Genomic DNA, 19059 nt, shown 5'->3' with positions numbered 1-19059 from the left:
TTGGCGGCAGTGGCATACGTGACCCTGCCTTTTTGAAAGTTGATAGATGGGGACTGGAAGACCAGTGAAGAGAGCCAGATCGGAGAGGAGGCCAGATTGCTGGGGTGCAAACTGAAAAATAAAAAAAATCTTGACAACCCCTTTAAGACATGAGCTGTCTGAGACCACATAGCCACAACTGTGATGCGCTTTACAACACATCATGATATTACCATGATGATGTCCGACCATTAACCAAACTTACCGTATTTTTCTGACTATAAGGCTACATGCACACAACCATTCCATTTTTTGCGGCCCATTGTAGAAATGCCTATTCTTGTCCGCAAAACGGACAAGAATAGGATATGCTATATTTTTTTTTGCGGGGCCACAGAACGGAGCAACGGAGTGCTGTCCGCATCTTTTGCGGTCCCATTGAAGTAAAGGGGTCCGCATCCGAGCCGCAAAAACTGCAGCTCGGATGCAGACCAAAACAACGGTCGTGTGCATGAGGCCTAAGGCGCACTTTTTAGCAAGAAAAATTGTTGCTAAAAAGTCCCTGCGTCTTACAGACGGAAGACAGAGCGGTCTGCTCTGCACTTGACTACCTCCATCTGCCCTGCTCTGTGCTCCACTCCCCATGCCTGCCCTGCTCTGCACTCCTCTCACTGCTGGTACTGAGCTCCCGGCACTTTGTTCTGTGTATGTTCGGGCTATTTTAGTAGGAATAAATACGCAGTTATTGCTGCTGAAGCAGTCAGTACACACAGACCGATCACAGCAGTACAAGTATAGGCCAGGCCACAAGGAGTAGTTTGGGGCACGTGCAAAACAGACAGAGAAAGGGGCTTGTATGAAGTATAAGGAGGGGGGGGGGGGGGGAAGCGCAGGGTGCAGCAGCCGATCGGCAATCCTCTGCGCTTCCTACCAGGCTGACTGAGGGAAAGAGCGAATATCGGACGTCACTGGGCTCGGCGCATGCCCAGTGACGAAGATGAAGCTGCCGCCCTCAGTCTCCTGATGATCGCACAGGCGCAGCCCTCAGTGGGTACTGCGCCTGTGCGAGACTTCGTTCGGCGTGAGGGAGGGGGAGGAGAGGCTGTGGCAGGCTGGGGGCGGCGGTTAGAAAGTACAAGGAAGGCGGGCTGGGCACTGTAAGAGGGGCGGTACTGGGCTCACTAAGAAGAAAAAAACGCCCCTCTGGGCACCTTCAGGACACATTTACATATCGATCAAAGTCGTTTTTTGCAGTAACTGCTGGACGGATTTCAAGATAAAAGAGCACCGCTTAATCCAGGTAAGCTGTGCTGCATGGCTGCTTTAAAATCGTTTTTTGGCTGAGGGGAGGTGACAGAATCCCTTTAAGGCTACATGCACACGCCCGTTGTTTTGGTCCGCATCGGCTTGGATGCGGACCCATTCACTTCAAAGATGCGGACAGTTCTCTGTGTGCTGTCCGCATCCGTTGCTTCTTTCCGTGGTCCGCAAAAAAAATATAACCTGTCCTATTCTTGTCCGTTTTGCATACAAGAATAGGCAGTTCTATTAACGGCTGTCCATACCGTTCCGCAAATTGCGGAACGCACACGGACGCCATCCGTGTTTTGCAGATCGCAAAACAAACAGCGGTCGTGTGCAGGAGGCCTTATAGTAACATAATCCATGTTAGAAATCCAAGGCTGACCATCAGATTTCCTCCATAGGGCTAATCCGCACGGGGACGCCGACTGTGGTTTCCACATGGAAAGTGAAATCTAGCAGTCCAACAAATACATTTGGAGACTGGTTTATGAAAAGCTCTTCAAGTTTATTCAATATGAATATTGAATATCTGGAGAATCCATTCATACAAACTTTGAATTTGCACTCACAGAGGTTTCAAAGTTTCTTTGCTGGGAGTCCAATAAGTTTGGCTGCAGAAACTGGAGCGCCAGTAACCAGCAAGGAACATTTACATGAGGATCTTTCAGCTTGATGCAAATAGCATTACCTTCTTAAAAACTAAATTAAAAAAGATCCTTCATTGACAACAGTAAACTGTTGTAATTACGATTCATGATAAAAATGAGATACAATGGCGATTTAATTGAATGGTGACACGTACATTGTGTCTATGCATCTTCTGGCACACTCCATACACTTTACGCTGCTCCTTTTGTCTTCACATTTCCTTTTATTCTTGCAGTTTATTTAGTACTGTTCTTCAATGACAGTGTTGTCTGAAGAGGCAACATTCAGGGTCTCTGAACCAATTTACTTTTACTGATTTCTTGTTCATTAAGTTTGAAGTGGGTATACGCCAAGATACCCAGTATTGTGCAAATTATTCCAGCTCCTTGATTTAGAGATAAGGGGTCCTGAAATAGCATGTATCCTCCCAGGAGGGTGATGCAGAACTTGAAGTGTCCAAACATATTGTAGCTAGGTTTAAGTTAAGGATCAACATTGCAGCAGCATTAAAGGTTAAAAGGGTTGTCTAGCCTAGGAGCCAACAACCCTAAAGGTCCAATGCAAAAAACAAAAAAATAAAAAAAACTCACCTGTTCACCCGCACCGTTCCCAGCCGCTTCTGGTCCTTTGACAGCTACAGCCAATCACTCATGTCAATGGTCACGTGCTTTAATGGCTCTTCACTAGCAATTACATGCCATTCAACCAGGTATGACTGAGGATGCCAGTGATTGGCCTAGGGTGGAGCAATATACCGGTGTCAGCGATATACCACGGTATTAAGAAACAGCAATATGGTGATATCACGGTTTCCTAATAATTGCAGCGTTTTGTGACGTCATAGGAGCGGTCACATGTGCACTGACCGCTTCTAAAACATCTGAATCCTGGCGCCTCAATGTTCCGATTTATTCAAGTCTCCGCCCACGTCGGAATCAGATAATGGCCAAACACACGAGCGAGGCAAAAAAAATCAGTCAGCAACAAGTCTGTCCCACAGAGTTCCCCTGATTCCTGGCCTGCGAATGTCCTAGCCAAGGCGGAGGAAGAGGAGTGAGAGACCCAAGGTGTTACTGTCTGTCTATGGCCCCTTTCAGACAAGCGAGTTCCATGCATCGGTCAGTGCTTCGAGGTCAGCATGGGGGCTGCGAGTTCAATGCGTGGAACTTGCTCGTTTGAAAGTGGCCATGTCTTCAGTGGCCCTGCACATGGTGATGGCACTTGATCTCTATACCCAATAGTAGACATTAGGGAATAATATAGAGGTCATCATGAGTCCCATCAGTATAAGCCTCATACCGTATAATGTTTCACTGATGCCCCTATACAGGAGAAACAAGAAAACACTACTGTATGGGGGCCACAAGACATTATTATACTGATGGGGAGGGGAGGTGGTTAAAAATTGTTGTCTTATACAGTATAATGTCTCCTTGACCCCTTACAGTATTATGTCACCTTGTGGCCAAGCCTAATACAGTATAATGTGTTCTTGTGTCCCCCTTACAGTATAGTTCCTGAGTCCAGACAGTATGATGTCTCCTGGTGGCCCCATGCAGTATAGTGACTCCTTGTGGCCCGCTGCCTGTCCAGTCCATATGTCTCCTTGTGGCCTGGCCCATACAGTATAATGTCTCTTTGTGTCCCCCTTACAGTATAGTTCCTGACTCCAGATAGTATAATGTCTCCTGGTGGCCCCATGCAGTATAGTGACTCCTTGTGGCCTGCTGCCTGTCCAGTCCATATGTCTCCTTGTGGCCTGGCCCATACAGTATAATGTGTCCTTGTGTCCCCCTTACAGTATAGTTCCTGAGTCCAGACAGTATGATGTCTCCTGGTGGCCCCATGCAGTATAGTGACTCCTTGTGGCCTGCTGCCTGTCCAGTCCATATGTCTCCTTGTGGCCTGGCCCATACAGTATAATGTGTCCTTGTGTCCCCCTTACAGTATAGTTCCTGAGTCCAGACAGTATAATGTCTCCTGGTGGCCCCATGCAGTATAGTGACTCCTTGTGGCCTGCTGCCTGTCCAGTCCATATGTCTCCTTGTGGCCTGGCCCATACAGTATAATGTGTCCTTGTGTCCCCCTTACAGTATAGTTCCTGAGTCCAGACAGTATGATGTCTCCTGGTGGCCCCATGCAGTATAGTGACTCCTTGTGGCCTGCTGCCTGTCCAGTCCATATGTCTCCTTGTGGCCTGGCCCATACAGTATAATGTGTCCTTGTGTCCCCCTTACAGTATAGTTCCTGAGTCCAGACAGTATGATGTCTCCTGGTGGCCCCATGCAGTATAGTGACTCCTTGTGGCCCGCTGCCTGTCCAGTCCATATGTCTCCTTGTGGCCTGGCCCATACAGTATAATGTCTCCTTGTGGCCCAATGTTATGTTATCATTATCTGGTAAAGGATATGGAAATGTATATTTTTTTCCCTTAAATTCTATGCCTACTTGTAATAGGAGCAATTTTTTTATACTTTACAATTAAAGACCTGAAGCACAAGTCCATGTTTTAAGTGTTTTTTCTTCTAATAGGGATTTATCTTAATATAGCGTTATCGTGATGAATTTCTTAATATCGTTATCATTGGAATATTTTTTATATAGCCCAACCCTAGATTGGCCTAGGCCGGACAACCCTTTTAACCCTTTCAGGACAAGGCCATTTTCTGTTTTTTACCCCCTGCCTTTCTGGAGCCATAACTTTAATATTCTGTTGAGCTCTTCTCTACTAGGGGCTTGTTTTGTCAGGATAAGTTGTACTTTCTAGTGGCACCATTTGATATTGCATACTATAATTAAAAGGGTATTCTGGTTAGATTACATTATCCACTATCCACAATAACTTAGGTCGATGGGTGTTCTAGCACTGGGACCCCCACCGATCACGAGAATGTACCCCCTGCAATGAACGGAGCGGCCGGTCGGACATGCGTGCGGCCACTCCATTAATTTCTAAGGGAAATGAACGGAACACATGTGTGACCGGCTGCTCCTTTCATTTCAGGGGAGGCTACAGGGAGCACGGGTTCCTCAATCTCGTGAATGGTGGGGGTCCCAGCAGTAGGTCCCCCACCAATCGAATAGTTATCCCCTATACTGTGGATAGGGGATAACTAAATGTAACCAGAATATCCCTTTAAGTGGGAAGCTGGAAAAATTCCCAAATGGGGTGGAATTGGAAATAAAACTCACAATTCCGCCACAGTTTTATGGCCTTTGTTTTTTTCAGTGTTCCCCATGTGGTAAAACATTTTTTTCCCCCCCTTCGTTCTCTGGGTCAGTACGACTGCAGCAATACCACATTTATATATTTTTTATTGTGTTTTAATAAATTAAGGCTGCGCTCACATCACAGAGCAGACTGACGAATCTTGCAGGATCCAGATTTTCTACTTCACCTCTGGATTCCCATTGACTCCGATGAGGTCCGGAGGTGATCCAGACGATTTCTAGCATAAATGCCAGGTTTCGACTGGACAAAAAAACGTTGCATGCAACAGTTTTTTTGTCCGGCCAATAGCTGACATTTGAGTATTAATCAGGCAAACGGATCTCCAAAATGGAGATGTAAACTCTTGAGCCTAAAACTTTGAAAAAAAACTATTTTGATATTTTGACACCTATGACTTATTTTATATTTACGCCTCCGTAGCTGTGTGAGGACTCATTTTTGGTGGGGTGATTGATGAGTATATGACTTTTTGAAGCAAAAAAAAAAGGCAAATCAGTAATTTACATTTTTATTCTGTTACACTGTATGTTCTAATTTTTTTTTTTTTACACATTTTAAAATTCCCCCTAGGAGATTGAAGGTGCAATCATTAGATCACTTCTACAAAACGCATTTATTTAAAAATGCAGCCTATGGGAGATTAAATATATTATGGAGCACTGCCACCTGCAGGCATCCATAGGAATATACTTTTGGTGGGCATCTTAAAGGGGTTGTCCGGGTTCAGAGCTGAACCCGGACATACCCTTATTTTCACCCAGGCAGCCCACCTGAAGCTAGCATCGGAGCATCTCATGCTCCGATGCGCTCCCTTTCCCTGCGCTAGATCGCGCAGGGCAAGGTCGCTTTTGTTTTCAATAACACACTGCCAGGCGGAAACTTCCACCCGGCAGTGTGTTCGGTGACGTCACCGGCTCTGATGGGCGGGTTTTAGCGCTGCCCCAGCCGTTTTACTGGCTTGGGCAGCGCTAAATCCCGCCCATCAGTGCCGGTGACGTCACTGGGCTTCCTGGCAGCCCCATGGAGAGCCCCGGTACGTCACCAGTTCTCAAAAAAATGCCTTTGCCCTGCGCGATTTAGCGCAGGGCAAAAGAGAGCATCGGAGCAGTTCATGGGGGGCTGCCGGGGTGAAAATAGAGGAATGTCCAGGATCAGCTCTGAACCTGGACAACCCCTTTAACCTGGAGCAGGCTCCAGCCTACCACCACCAAACGGCTTCCCTAATCTCAGCGTTGGGAAGCTGTTCAGGCCCCGAGAGTACAGTGCTCCCAGACAAAGCTGTCGCAGATGCCATGGTCACAATTGACCCCAGAATCTGAGGCTTAAAATGTCTGAGGGGTTACACGTACGGTGGCGGTCCTAAAGAGGTCAATATGAGAAAATTATAAGCTATGTTTATATGCAAAGAATTAGTTGTGGATTTTGAAAACAACCTCCACACCTAAATGGTACAGTGGTATGAAATCATTGACAAACTCTGCAGAGAAACCCCACACATATGTGGCTTTTGTTGATGATTTAGAGCCACTATGCAGAGTATAAAATCTTCTGTGTGAAAATATATAATCTCTTGCTTGGCTCTTTCCATAACTCCCATAAAAGTGTATGGCTAGAGTTCTGCGCATATGCAGGCACCTCTCAGTTCACTCTCAGCCTGGATGCGGCGGCTGCCTGACTAGGGGGTCCGGGGAGCACTTTTCTGGAGACAGATGCAGATTTCACATTTTAGGTGTCAGACCTGTAATGCATACCCTGAAGAAAGCAGTCCTGTTTGTTTTTATCCTTGACCACCCCTTATTATGGCTGATCAGACAAGTATTCCTCCAGCAAGCCATATCCAAAAGTTAAGAGCCAGCAGCATTTAATAACTAATATGGAACCCATAAATAATGAATACTGAATATTCATTCAAAGTCACATAAAGTCACAAGCAATTTAAAACCACACAGACAGATAGATAGTACAAAAGGTATGAAGCAGCCAGCGAAAACGGATCCCCGGATAAAGCAGCTAGCGAAACACGTCAAGAATGGGACATCACTGGTGGCCGCGATTCTCCTTCTGGGTAACTACTATTTTTTACCCCCTTTTCTAGCGATTTTTTTTTTTTTTTTTACCGCTAGCACTATTCTGCTCAGGATACTTTCCTTATTTTTAGAGGGTATATGATAGACCTATCTTAGGCTACTTTCCCACTGGCATTTTGAATTCCGTTTGTGAGATCCGTTTCAGGGCTCTCACAAACGGATCAGTTCAGCCCCAATGCATTCTGAATGGATAAGGATCCGCTCAGAATGCATCAGTTTGCCTCTGTTCCGCCTCCATTCCGCTCTGGATGCGGACACCAAAACGCTGCTTGCAGCGTTTTGATGTCCGCCTGGCAATGCGGAGCCAAACGGATCCGTCCTGACTTACAATGTAAGTCAATGGGGGCAGATCCGTTTTTTGACTGACACAATATGGTGCAATTGAAAACGGATCCGTCCCCATTGACTTTTAATGTAAGTTAGGACGGTTCAGTTTTGACTTTGTTCTTCATAATGCAAATGGGTCTGTTCTGAACGGATACAATCGTTTGCATTATAGGTGTGGATCAGTCTGTGCAGATACAAGATGTATCCGCACCTAACACAGGTGTGAAAGTAGCCTTAGAGATAGAGGTATCTTCATTATTGCAATTGGGAGTTATGATACGGTAATGTGTAGCCATTTAATGTGCACTGATACATCACCTATGGTGGAAGATGCCGTTGTATAGTCTGTCCACCAGATGTCCCTTTTGTATCTGTGTGGTTTTAAACTTCTTGTGATTTTATGTGACTTTGAATAAAGATTTGGTATTAATTATTTCTGGGTTACATGATCTTTTTGGAGTGTATTATTGATACATATAACCAGTTTTGTGCTAGGTCTGGATTTATAGGGTATAAAGGATACGTGACAGGTGAAGTATTGCCAATGATCCAGTAGATAGACAGGTTTACAGTGAATGCAATAACTCCGGAGAGAAGGACCATCACCTGTAATAGAGAACAGTTATGCAATGGTTCCAGACAGCGACTTCCATCCAAACAGAAATAAAACTTACCAGGGCTGTGAATGACCATGGTCCAAATATCCCTCCTTCACCAATGATAGGCTCAAAGAAAGGAATGACGGAGAGCAGCATAGCGGAAGATAAAGGCGCCTGGTAGTACAGAAGCTGCATAGAGTTCACCTGTAACTCATGCTGCTTGGCTCCAACCCACTGCAAATAAATGAAAGGTCCAAACAGTCAATACAACTAAATAATGGAGGGGAGGGGTAGAGGGCAACTCCTGCAAACTGCTGCCTGTCTGTACTTTCCTCTATGCTTTTGGAAAGCAGATATTTTTCAATGAAACAGTTCTGAGGTCTATAGCTTTGTGCATTGGTGTGGAGGGCTACTTAGGTCTAGAGCACCCTTCCTCGAGCTTTATTAAGAGAGGCACTGGTCCATGACCCTTGTGGGGTCTTCTGGTTTGGATGGTTAAGCAATTTTGGAGACTCTTCTCCTATAGATAAAATTCAGTACTATTGCAGTAAACATGGGACATGCCACACATTTAAAATCAATCTACCTTTTTCAAGCAATGTCTAAAAATTGAGAAGCCAAATAATATTTTTTTTGGTCACGAAGCTAAACCTCAACATTATTAGATGTAAAACAAATAAATAATTTACCGTACACTACTGGGGACTGGCTGATGCGTGGCAGCATGTACACTAGATTGTGGAGTGGTTGACCAGTGGCAGCATGTACATTAGACTATGGAGTGGCTGAGCGGTGGCAGCATTCACACTGGACTGTGGAGTGGCTGAGCGGTGGCAGCATTCACACTGGACTGTGGAGTGGCTGAGCGGTGGCAGCATTCACACTGGACTGTGGAGTGGCTGAGCGGTGGCAGCATTCACACTGGACTGTGGAGTGGCTGAGCGGTGGCAGCATTCACACTGGACTGTGGAGTGGCTGAGCGGTGGCAGCATTCACACTGGACTGTGGAGTGGCTGAGCGGTGGCAGCATTCACACTGGACTGTGGAGTGGCTGAGCGGTGGCAGCATTCACACTGGACTGTGGAGTGGCTGAGCGGTGGCAGCATTCACACTGGACTGTGGAGTGGCTGAGCGGTGGCAGCATTCACACTGGACTGTGGAGTGGCTGAGCGGTGGCAGCATTCACACTGGACTGTGGAGTGGCTGAGCGGTGGCAGCATTCACACTGGACTGTGGAGTGGCTGAGCGGTGGCAGCATTCACACTGGACTGTGGAGTGGCTGAGCGGTGGCAGCATTCACACTGGACTGTGGAGTGGCTGAGCGGTGGCAGCATTCACACTGGACTGTGGAGTGGCTGAGCGGTGGCAGCATTCACACTGGACTGTGGAGTGGCTGAGCGGTGGCAGCATTCACACTGGACTGTGGAGTGGCTGAGCGGTGGCAGCATTCACACTGGACTGTGGAGTGGCTGAGCGGTGGCAGCATTCACACTGGACTGTGGAGTGGCTGAGCGGTGGCAGCATTCACACTGGACTGTGGAGTGGCTGAGCGGTGGCAGCATTCACACTGGACTGTGGAGTGGCTGAGCGGTGGCAGCATTCACACTGGACTGTGGAGTGGCTGAGCGGTGGCAGCATTCACACTGGACTGTGTAGTGGCTGAGCGGTGGAAGCATTCACACTGGACTGTATAGTGGCTGAGCGGTGGCAGCATTCACACTGGACTGTGGAGTGGCTGAGCGGTGGCAGCATTCACACTGGACTGTGGAGTGGCTGATCGGTGGCAGCATTCACACTGGACTGTGGAGTGGCTGATCGGTGGCAGCATTCACACTGGACTGTGGAGTGGCTGATCGGTGGAAGCATTCACACTGGACTGTGGAGTGGCTGACCGGTGGAAGCATTCACACTGGACTGTGGAGTGGCTGATCGGTGGCAGCATTCACACTGGACTGTGGAGTGGCTGATCGGTGGCAGAATTCACACTGGACTGTGGAGTGGCTGAGCGGTGGCAGCATTCACACTGGACTGTGGAGTGGCTGAGCGGTGGCAGCATTCACACTGGACTGTGGAGTGGCTGATCGGTGGCAGCATTCACACTGGACTGTGGAGTGGCTGTCTGAATTATTTACAGAAAATGGTGTGCTCTACATTTTTCCACTACATACTATTATACATTGAACTATATAATAACACTATACAATGCGGGCGTGATTAGCCCAGAATCATTTCCGTTAAAAATAAACTATTGTATACTCAATAAAACTAAACTTCTTATTTACCTATTATTAAACATAATTTTTTTGATTATTCTTGGTTACTAATACATTTCTATGTTTCTCAGCCATTTTAGCTGGGATTAAAGACCGGGTTTGTTCACCCTTCGCTGAGTTGCCTGTAGTCTGGAAGCCATCCATGATCCACACAGACAGCCATCATCACACCTAAGTGACCTCCATATGTGATTATAGTGGTTGTGGATGATCACAATCACAAAAGCTGAAAGAAATACCTTCAGCTCTGTCATCCCACATTCATTTTCCTGTCATACGGTACTACTCTGTGTAGAGCTCAGTGCTGTTTATTTGTATTGTTATTTTCTGTAAATCTGAACTACAGGCCATAAGAAAATACACTTGCATTTGGCAAGGAAAATAGGTAATGAATCAATAAATAACTCCATAATAAGTCAAATAAGCTCCACAGTATAGATATACAATACAAGTAGAAAAATTTAAAGACAGAAAATGTTAAAAATAAAGCATTTCTCACTCCCACCGATTCCCACCACTGCCATCTCAGGTTGCTCCATTCTCCACTTCCTCTCCCAGCTCGACATACCGGATATGCCAGAAAAGGCCTTCTCAGCCAATCACTGACCTTAGAAGTGACCCGTCTTACTCAGTGATTGGCTGAGAGTGCCTTCCCTGGGATTTCTGGAGCGATACAGGAAGGTGAGAGCAGTAGGGACTGAAGCAACCTTGGAAAACAATGGCGGGGGATCCGCTTACCACCGCGGTCCCGAGCGCCGTGCTCAGCAGTTGATCTGTGGCCAGAGCTTCCCATTTACCTCTGCAGCTCTGGGCTCTGTTTGTGTAGGTGCTGTGGTTCTGAGGATCCGCTCCACAGTTTCATCTCAGCCCTGGCCACAGCATGCTTGCTGCTGTTTTTTTGCAGCACTTCCTTAAAGGGGTATTCCCATCTTAGACAATGGGGGCATATCGCTAGGATATGCCCCCATTGTCTGATAGGTGCGAGTCCCACCGCTGGGACCTGCACCTATATCGAGAACGGAGCGGGGAGTGCTGTGAATGGAGGACCCCAGATTTCCTGGGGTCCGTCCACCACCAAGCGCTAATCTCCGCCTCTCCTATAGAAGTGAATGGGAGCCGTGCATGCCCGACCCATGCTCCCATTCATTTCTATAGGGCAGACGGCAATAGCCAAGCCAGTGCTCGGCTATTTTCGGCGGCCCCATAGAAATAAATAGAGGGCATGCTGCGCATTCGCAATGCGCTCTCCTTCACTTTCGGGGCTCCATTCTCGATATAGGTGCGGGTCCCACATCTATAAGGCAATGGGGGCATATCCTAGCAATATGCCCCCATGGTCTGAGATGAGAAAACCCCTTTAAGGGCCGAAGCGCGTCACTTCCTGGGTTTTATGGGTTAGGTCATGTGACCTCGCTGACCAATCCTAGCCCTCATGTGCATATTTAAGTGGCTCAGCCCCCTTCCCAGATGCCTCAGTGTCAAGGTTCTTGTGTTTTGCTAAAGATCCTGATACTCACGTGTGTTCCTAACTTCATTCCTGGATTCTGCTAACCGTCTGATCCCTGCCTGCTTGCCTTGACTCTCCTGTTGCAGACCCAGATTGCCTGATCCTGTGCCGCCTGCCCTGACCTTTTGCCTGTCTGACTACTGCCTCTGCCTCATCCTTCAGTCCTGCACTTTTGCTCCTAGTAACGACTCCGTCTGCCTGACTACGCTCATACTTCTGGTACCTTTTTTCAGGTACCTCCTGGTTCAGCTGCCTCGTGCGCCTACCCTCAAGAGGTAGCGACCTGGTGTTCCCCTTGGGAAAGTCTATCCCCACCATCAGGGGTACTGTGAAGAATCAAGGGGTTCACTTAGACAGTGCCCTTAGGGGAGGTAGGACACATGGAACAGAGGGTTCACACCCGCTAGTTTGTGACACCTTAATCATCAGGACAAATTATAATTATCACAAATTATAGCTTTGCATTTGCAACAATTTCAGTTGCCATCTGGAGTAACACATTAGGGTACTTTCACACTTGCATTGTGAGGATGCAGGAGGCAGGTCCGTATGCAAACGGATATCATTTGTAGACGGATCCGTCTGACAAATGCATTGAAATACTGGATCCGTCTCTCCAGTGTCATCTGGAAAAACTGATCCAGTATTTATTATTTCCACATTTTTAAAGGTCTGCGCATGCGCAGACCGGGAAGCCAGATCAGTTTTTCCAGGAACACTTGGTACCTGACCCGGCACTAATACATTTCAATGGCAAATTAATGCCGGACTCCCCCGGGAACTGTTCCGGAATTTTGGACGGAGAAAATACCTGCAGCATGCTGCTGTATTTTCTCCGGCCAAATACCGTAAGAGGGACTGAACTGATGCATCCTGAACGGAATGCTCTCCATTCAGAATGCATTAGGATTAAACTGATAATATTTTTTTCCCGGTATTGAGCGCCCTAGGACAGAACTCAATACCGGAAAAGAATAACGCTAGTGTGAAAGTACCCTAACTTATACTTAGCCATCAGTTAGTAACAACTTGTTAGTTTATACTTATCCATCTAAATTAGGTCTGAAATCTTGAGGGACACTTGTGATTTCAGACATGAGCTCTAGTTATTAAATGATGACATTGAGTTAAACCGACAAACAGTGTATCACTATGAGTTAGGCCTTCTGCTCATGGCACAGGGTCTATAGTAGTGGAGCACTCATTTGAGTACTGTGTGCTGTAGGTGTCCTCTCCTAGATGTAAAGCTTTTAGAGGAGAATACCCCTGTAGTGCATGTGAAGGTATAGTAGATGGATGTTTATGGCTGCTCAATTTATACCACTCAGGTTTTATAGGCCCATAATATGGTTGTGTGCATGATGCCCAATGTCCATAGTTTTGACCTCAATACCAAACACTACATTCTGCTCCCTGACTCCCTTCTTCAATACCTTGTCCCAGTAGTGACACCCATTATCCCACCTGTCTTGTTAGGTTTCACCTTCCCACCCCATTATAGTAGATTGTAAATTCGGTTTACTACACTACTATACACAAGAACGAGGACTTTCTCCATTAACTTGTGTAAATAATATTGCCATGTTGTAACTATTTAGTTTGTGATTTCTGATTTTCTGAGACGCCACCAGGTTTCCTTTACGAGACCTCAGCAGTGGCTGCACCGTTCCATAGTTCAGTGATCTTCTAGGGCTTGGTATCAAGCCCAGCACTGACAGTGTGCAACTTTCATGGCTAACCACGGTCACAAGCTGTGCACTTTGGAAAGGAGGGAGTTAACTTAAAGCATAGCATGAGTGAGCCAAGTTACAGCTCTGCGTATTTGCAGTTTGGAGATTTTAGGTCAAAAGTGACAGTGAAATAATAATTTACCACAAAATTACAGATGTTTCAAAGAGTCCAAAATATTTAATCATTATAAGGCCCCATTTATACAACCGTAGTGCTGCCGTGCCCATGTGCCAGCTGTGTGGAACCACTGACTTTAATGGGTTCGTGGTCTGCAAGATGCGGCCAAAGATAAGACATGTTCTATCTCTTGCTGCGTGGAGGCACAGACCAGGAGGTGATGCCGACTTCACACAGTCGGTGCCCGTAGTTTGTGGACCCGCAGCCCACAACACAGGAATGTCAGCACTACAGTTGTGTGAATGGGGCCCAACATGTTACGCAAAAGAAATTCAGGAGGATTACAAACCACTTGGTAAAGAGACGTGACGAGAACACCGAGGGTCGCAAACACCATTCCCAAGACATTAAACCTTACGTCATAGTAAGAGTTCAGGAATACTCCTAATGTAATAGGGACCTGCAAGAAATATCAAGAAGAAACAAAATTAATTTCAAGAGACTATTTTACAAAGTCTGGATTATCTGCCTTTTTCTTACTGATGATATATCTAGGGATGAGCGAATAGACTTTGGATGAAACATCCAAAGTCAATTTGCATAAAACTTCAACTTTTTTAAATGTTGGATCTTTGGGGGTCCAACTACTAGCAACCCCCCCAGAGAACAGAGGACCCCACAGTCTCCACTCTGAACAAGTGTACATTCACACGACCGCATTCTTGGTCTGTGTCCAATCTGCATTTAGTGAGGATCGCACGCAAACTCATTCATTTCTACCGGGCCATAGAAAATGTGGACAGCACTTGTATATCACCGGTGCGCAGTCCGCATCCGTGCCGCTGAGCCACATATTATAGAACATGTCCTATTCTTGTTCGGTGGATAAGAGTAACATTTTTTTTAAAATGGGGCCCCTAAAAAGTGCAGGACGCACACAGACCACATCCATATTTTGCAGATCTGCAATTTGCACATCGCAAAACGGATTTGGTCACGTGAACGCACCCTAAAGCGGTGATGTGCATGTCTACGTTTATGGGACTGATGGAGTGCTGCATCTCCCAGCATGCCCAACTAGATCAGCGTTGGTACAGAGCTTGGTTTAGCGATTTGCATTATTGTAAATGTAATCCATAATCGGATGCAGAAATGAACAAAAATCCCAGTGCACCACGGTACAACGTGTTGCACTATAGGAGCCCAGCTGAGTCAGATGCCAGGCACGTTACAGTCAGCGCATTCCTTTACAATCTGGTGACGATTATATACCCCCGTGGAATGGGCGCATACGTTCGGCATGGAAATATACCTCCCAGTCACATCCGTATTTCAGATTGGAATCAATTAATACAACATAAAGCACAATCTATTTTTCTGAAACGTATGCATCTATATAGGACATCAGCCCAGCATAGCCACACTCACCAAAGTGAGCTTGATCCTGAGCGAGAACGTCTTGCCGTACCAAAGGGTCTGGATGAGGATGATGACGGGAGTGGTCATAACTTTCGCCAGTTGGTAGGTGCCTATGGTGTTGTTCTGGAGGGACAAGTTGGTGAAGACCACAAATCCACAGAAGCTAAGGGCTAGAAGCAGCACCTTAGAGGCAGGAAGGCTCTTGGGGCAGAAGACCCCAAATCTCTGACATAGATACAAGCCCAGCCAGGTGACCACGAAGTGCACAAGGGTCAGGCTCATGTTGGGGAAGCCATGATGGACATAGATCCACTTATTGATAAACACAATACAGATTGATGACACCAAGTTTACCAGAAGGCCAGCAGCTATTCTCCAGGGGGCAGAGGCTGGCATGCTGAGAGAATTCCTGCACTAGATAGTGAGGGGATGGCACGTTACCCAGGCTGCAGGGCACAGAGCTGGGCGGCACAGGAGGCTGCCAGGGAAGGGAGCTTGTCACATAGCGGAGCGCTAACAGCAGGCTTATAGCTGGCGCACAGCGCTCACTACCGACCCCTCCTACCAGCCAGGACAGCGGCTCAACTTCGGCGCATGCGCAGCACTGCCACAACTGGACACGTCACAGCGTTTCATTCACTGCGAGTAGCAGGCGGGGCTCTGGGCTCAGTGGGCGTTCTTCCCAAACCTAAGATGGCGTCTGACGACTGTGTCTAGACTCCATGCGCCCTAAGGACCTTCTCATGTCACGTGACATGCTAACGTCAGGTGGGTTTGAGGCAGACATATCTACGTGCCATTTACAGTGGTAATAAAGGTTAATAAGAACTAACCCTAATGATGGTGTTATACTGGCTAGATTACCATGCCTCCCAACTTTTGAAAAGAAATAAGAGGGGCAGTATGTGTCGTGCAAATTTTTTCTGCATTAGGCCACACCTGTAACTCCACCCCAAACATAGCTATACAACTAATCCCATCCAGTCCCCTAAATGCCCCCACATAGTAATTATTCCCTCTTTATGCCACCACACAGTAGTTATGCCAGCATTGTGTCTCCTTCACAGTAGTTATGGCCAGATATGTGCCACCCTTACAGTAATATGCCCACATGTGCCCCCTCACAGTAGTATGCCTAGCTGTGCCCTCTCACAGTAATATGCCCAGCTGTGCCCCCTCACAGTAAATTAATATGCCCAGCTGTGCCCTCTCACAGTAATAAGCCCAGCTGTGCCCCCTCCCAGTAAGATAATATGCCCAGCTGTACCCCATCACAGTAATATGCCCAGCTGTGCCCCCTCACAGTAAAGTAATATGCCCAGCTGTGCCCTCTCACAGTAATAAGCCCAGCTGTGCCCCCTCCCAGTAAGATAATATGCCCAGCTGTGCCTCCTCACAGTAAAGTAATATGCCCAGCTGTGCCCCCTCCCAGTAAAGTAATATGCCCAGCTGTGCCCCCTCACAGTAAAGTAATATGCCCAGCTGTGCCCCCTCACAGTAAAGTAATATGCCTAGTTGTTCCCCTCCACAGTAAAGTAATATGCCCAGCTGTCCCCCTTCACAGTAAAGTAATATGCCCAGCTGTGCCCCATCACAGTAAAGTAATATGCCCAGCTGTGCCCCATCACAGTAAAGTAATATGCCCAGCTGTTCCCCTTCACAGTAAAGTAATATGCCCAGCTGTTCCCCTTCACAGTAAAGTAATATGCCCAGCTATGCCCCTTACAGTAAAGTAATATGCCCAGTAGGGCTGCAGTAAACGAATATTTTAGTAATCGAGTATTCTATCGATTATTTTTTACATATAATATAGCAAATAATTGCACACACATAAGGCTTCTTTCACAGCTGCAATATACAGTAAATTCTGTCAGAAGAACAGCCGGCCAGAATGTACCATATCGGGTATATCTGGATACTGCCGGCTGCTTCAGCGATTGACTGTAATGGGGTCAGGCCTTGTTACAGCATTCAAGCTGGACAACATAAAAAAAAGAAAGCTTTGGACGATACCCAGCATATATGCCGGAACATGGCAAGATGGCCTTGGACCACATTATAGTCAATGAGAGCATATAGCTGGTTGTATCCAGCTATACCCAATACGGTATACGCCAGCAGGCTGTTCTTCTACCAGAATGTGTATCTAAGGTTATGTTGTGAACTCTGTCAGTTTGTGTCGGTGGAGGAACAGACTGCCGGAGTTCACTGGCTGCCATGATAACCCCCTTCCTCAGTGCCTCCAGGGCATCCACCATGCCCCCCACTCCACCAGATCAGCCCCTTCATGCCAAATCACAGGTGCTCCCATTAACCCCTCCCCCCGCACCAATAACTTTATACATACCAAATCACAGGTGCCCCGATTAACCCCTCCCCCCCCACGCCAATAACTTAAAACATGCCATTGCCAAATCACAGGTGCCCCCATTAACCCCTCCCCCCCGCCAATAACTTTATACATGCAATTGCCAAATCTCAGGTGCCCACATTCCCCCCCCCCCCCCACCCCGCCCCGCCGCTGGTGCTACTGACTTTATACTTACCTTTCCTGGCAGTGTGGCGTGCGCTGACACATGGAGTCCGCAGGAGACGCGTCTTCATCCCAGCATGCACTGGGCCCTGACATCACACACAGCGCCGAGTCGGGAGGCCACAGAGCGGTGAGTTAGAAGCTTAATTTCACTCACGCTCCGTGGTCATGTGATATTTTTTTTTTGCCTCGATTTAATCGATTAAATCGATGAATCCTTTCAGCCCTAATGCCCAGCTGTGCCCCCTCACAGTAAAGTAATATGCCCAGCTGTGTCCCCTTCACAGGCAGTAAAAAAAAAAACTCCTATGGAAGCAGGGACAGCTGCCAGAGAGCGGGACATACCTCCCCATAACGGGACAGCGGGAAATCCACAGATATCTGGGACTGTCCCGTAGGACCCAGGAATGTTGGGAGGTATAGATTACTGACTCCAGAGGGAGTACCCATACCTCCCAACTTTTTAAAATCACAAAGAGTGACAATAGAAGCGGGCCTTGCAGCAAATTTTTTAAAACATATACACGCCTCAAACTCCGCCCAATGCATATCTGTATTTGCCCCATCCAGCCCAGTACCTTTAGTGCCCCTACATAGTTTATGTCTACATTGTGCCCCCTCACAGTGGTTATGCCCACATTATACCCATCACAAACAAGGACTACAAGTAGCAGCACACTACTTTATTCGCAAAGACGTATGCAAACATTGAAAACATGAGTGAATGTAAACTGCGTTTCTGCTATACTTAATATATAAAAATTTGAAACTCTTTGTGCATATTTTTGATCAAGAATATGTTGGGCCCATCTACCAGCAACCAGATGGCTTCTAACACATGGGACCTACACTAACAGTCTTGCCTTATACTGGGCTTTTGGCTTACAAAATTCAGAGCAAAGTAGAATTCAGCTATGGGATACTCTGATTAAAAGCACAAGTTGTTCCCCCAAATGTACCATGCAAAAAAAAAATTTTTAGACTAGCACCTCCAATGTATGAAGGCTACCAGACTGTTAGTGTAGGTCCCATGTGTTAGAAGCCACCTGGTTGCTGGTAGATGGGCCCAACATATTCTTAATAAAAAATTGCACAAAGAGCTTCTAACTTTCATATAGTAAGTATAGCAGTAATGCAGTTTACATTCACTCATGTTTGCATGTGTCTTTGTGCATTAAGCAGTGTGCTGATACTTGTAGTCCTTGTTTTCTTTTGCATTGCAGCCATGGTAGCATGCACCGGAAATCCCTTTATACATAGTTTGAAGGTCCTGGATGGAACAAGTACCTATAGGATGGTATG

General features: G+C 46.8%; 1 protein-coding gene across 1 annotated transcript; it reads right to left on the bottom strand.

The window, feature by feature from the left end:
• Positions 1-1746: 1746 nt before the first annotated feature.
• SLC35E3 (solute carrier family 35 member E3) lies at positions 1747-15826 on the bottom strand. Its single transcript, XM_044280446.1, has 5 exons — positions 15234-15826; positions 14155-14265; positions 8253-8411; positions 8102-8184; positions 1747-2403 (listed from the first exon to the last, which is right to left on the bottom strand). Exons 1-5 carry the CDS (start codon positions 15618-15620, stop codon positions 2217-2219), a joined length of 927 nt encoding a protein of 308 aa, XP_044136381.1. The 5' UTR covers positions 15621-15826; the 3' UTR covers positions 1747-2216.
• Between the last annotated feature and the right edge of the window lie 3233 nt (positions 15827-19059).

Source organism: Bufo gargarizans, chromosome 2, assembly GCF_014858855.1.
Source record: "Bufo gargarizans isolate SCDJY-AF-19 chromosome 2, ASM1485885v1, whole genome shotgun sequence".
Classification (NCBI taxonomy): domain Eukaryota; kingdom Metazoa; phylum Chordata; class Amphibia; order Anura; family Bufonidae; genus Bufo; species Bufo gargarizans.
This window is presented reverse-complemented; position numbering and strand designations above follow the sequence as displayed.

What these genes read in the sequence shown, in the direction of transcription:
- SLC35E3 (XM_044280446.1), bottom strand. Translation starts at nt 15,620, where the DNA reads ATGCCAGCCTCTGCCCCCTGGAGAATAGCTGCTGGCCTTCTGGTAAAC. An exon ending in TCAGGATCAAGCTCACTTTG is followed by an intron (nt 14,266 to 15,233) that starts GTGAGTGTGGCT and finishes TATTTCTTGCAG; the next exon opens with GTCCCTATTACATTAGGAGT. An exon ending in CATGGTCATTCACAGCCCTG is followed by an intron (nt 8,185 to 8,252) that starts GTAAGTTTTATT and finishes TCTCTATTACAG; the next exon opens with GTGATGGTCCTTCTCTCCGG.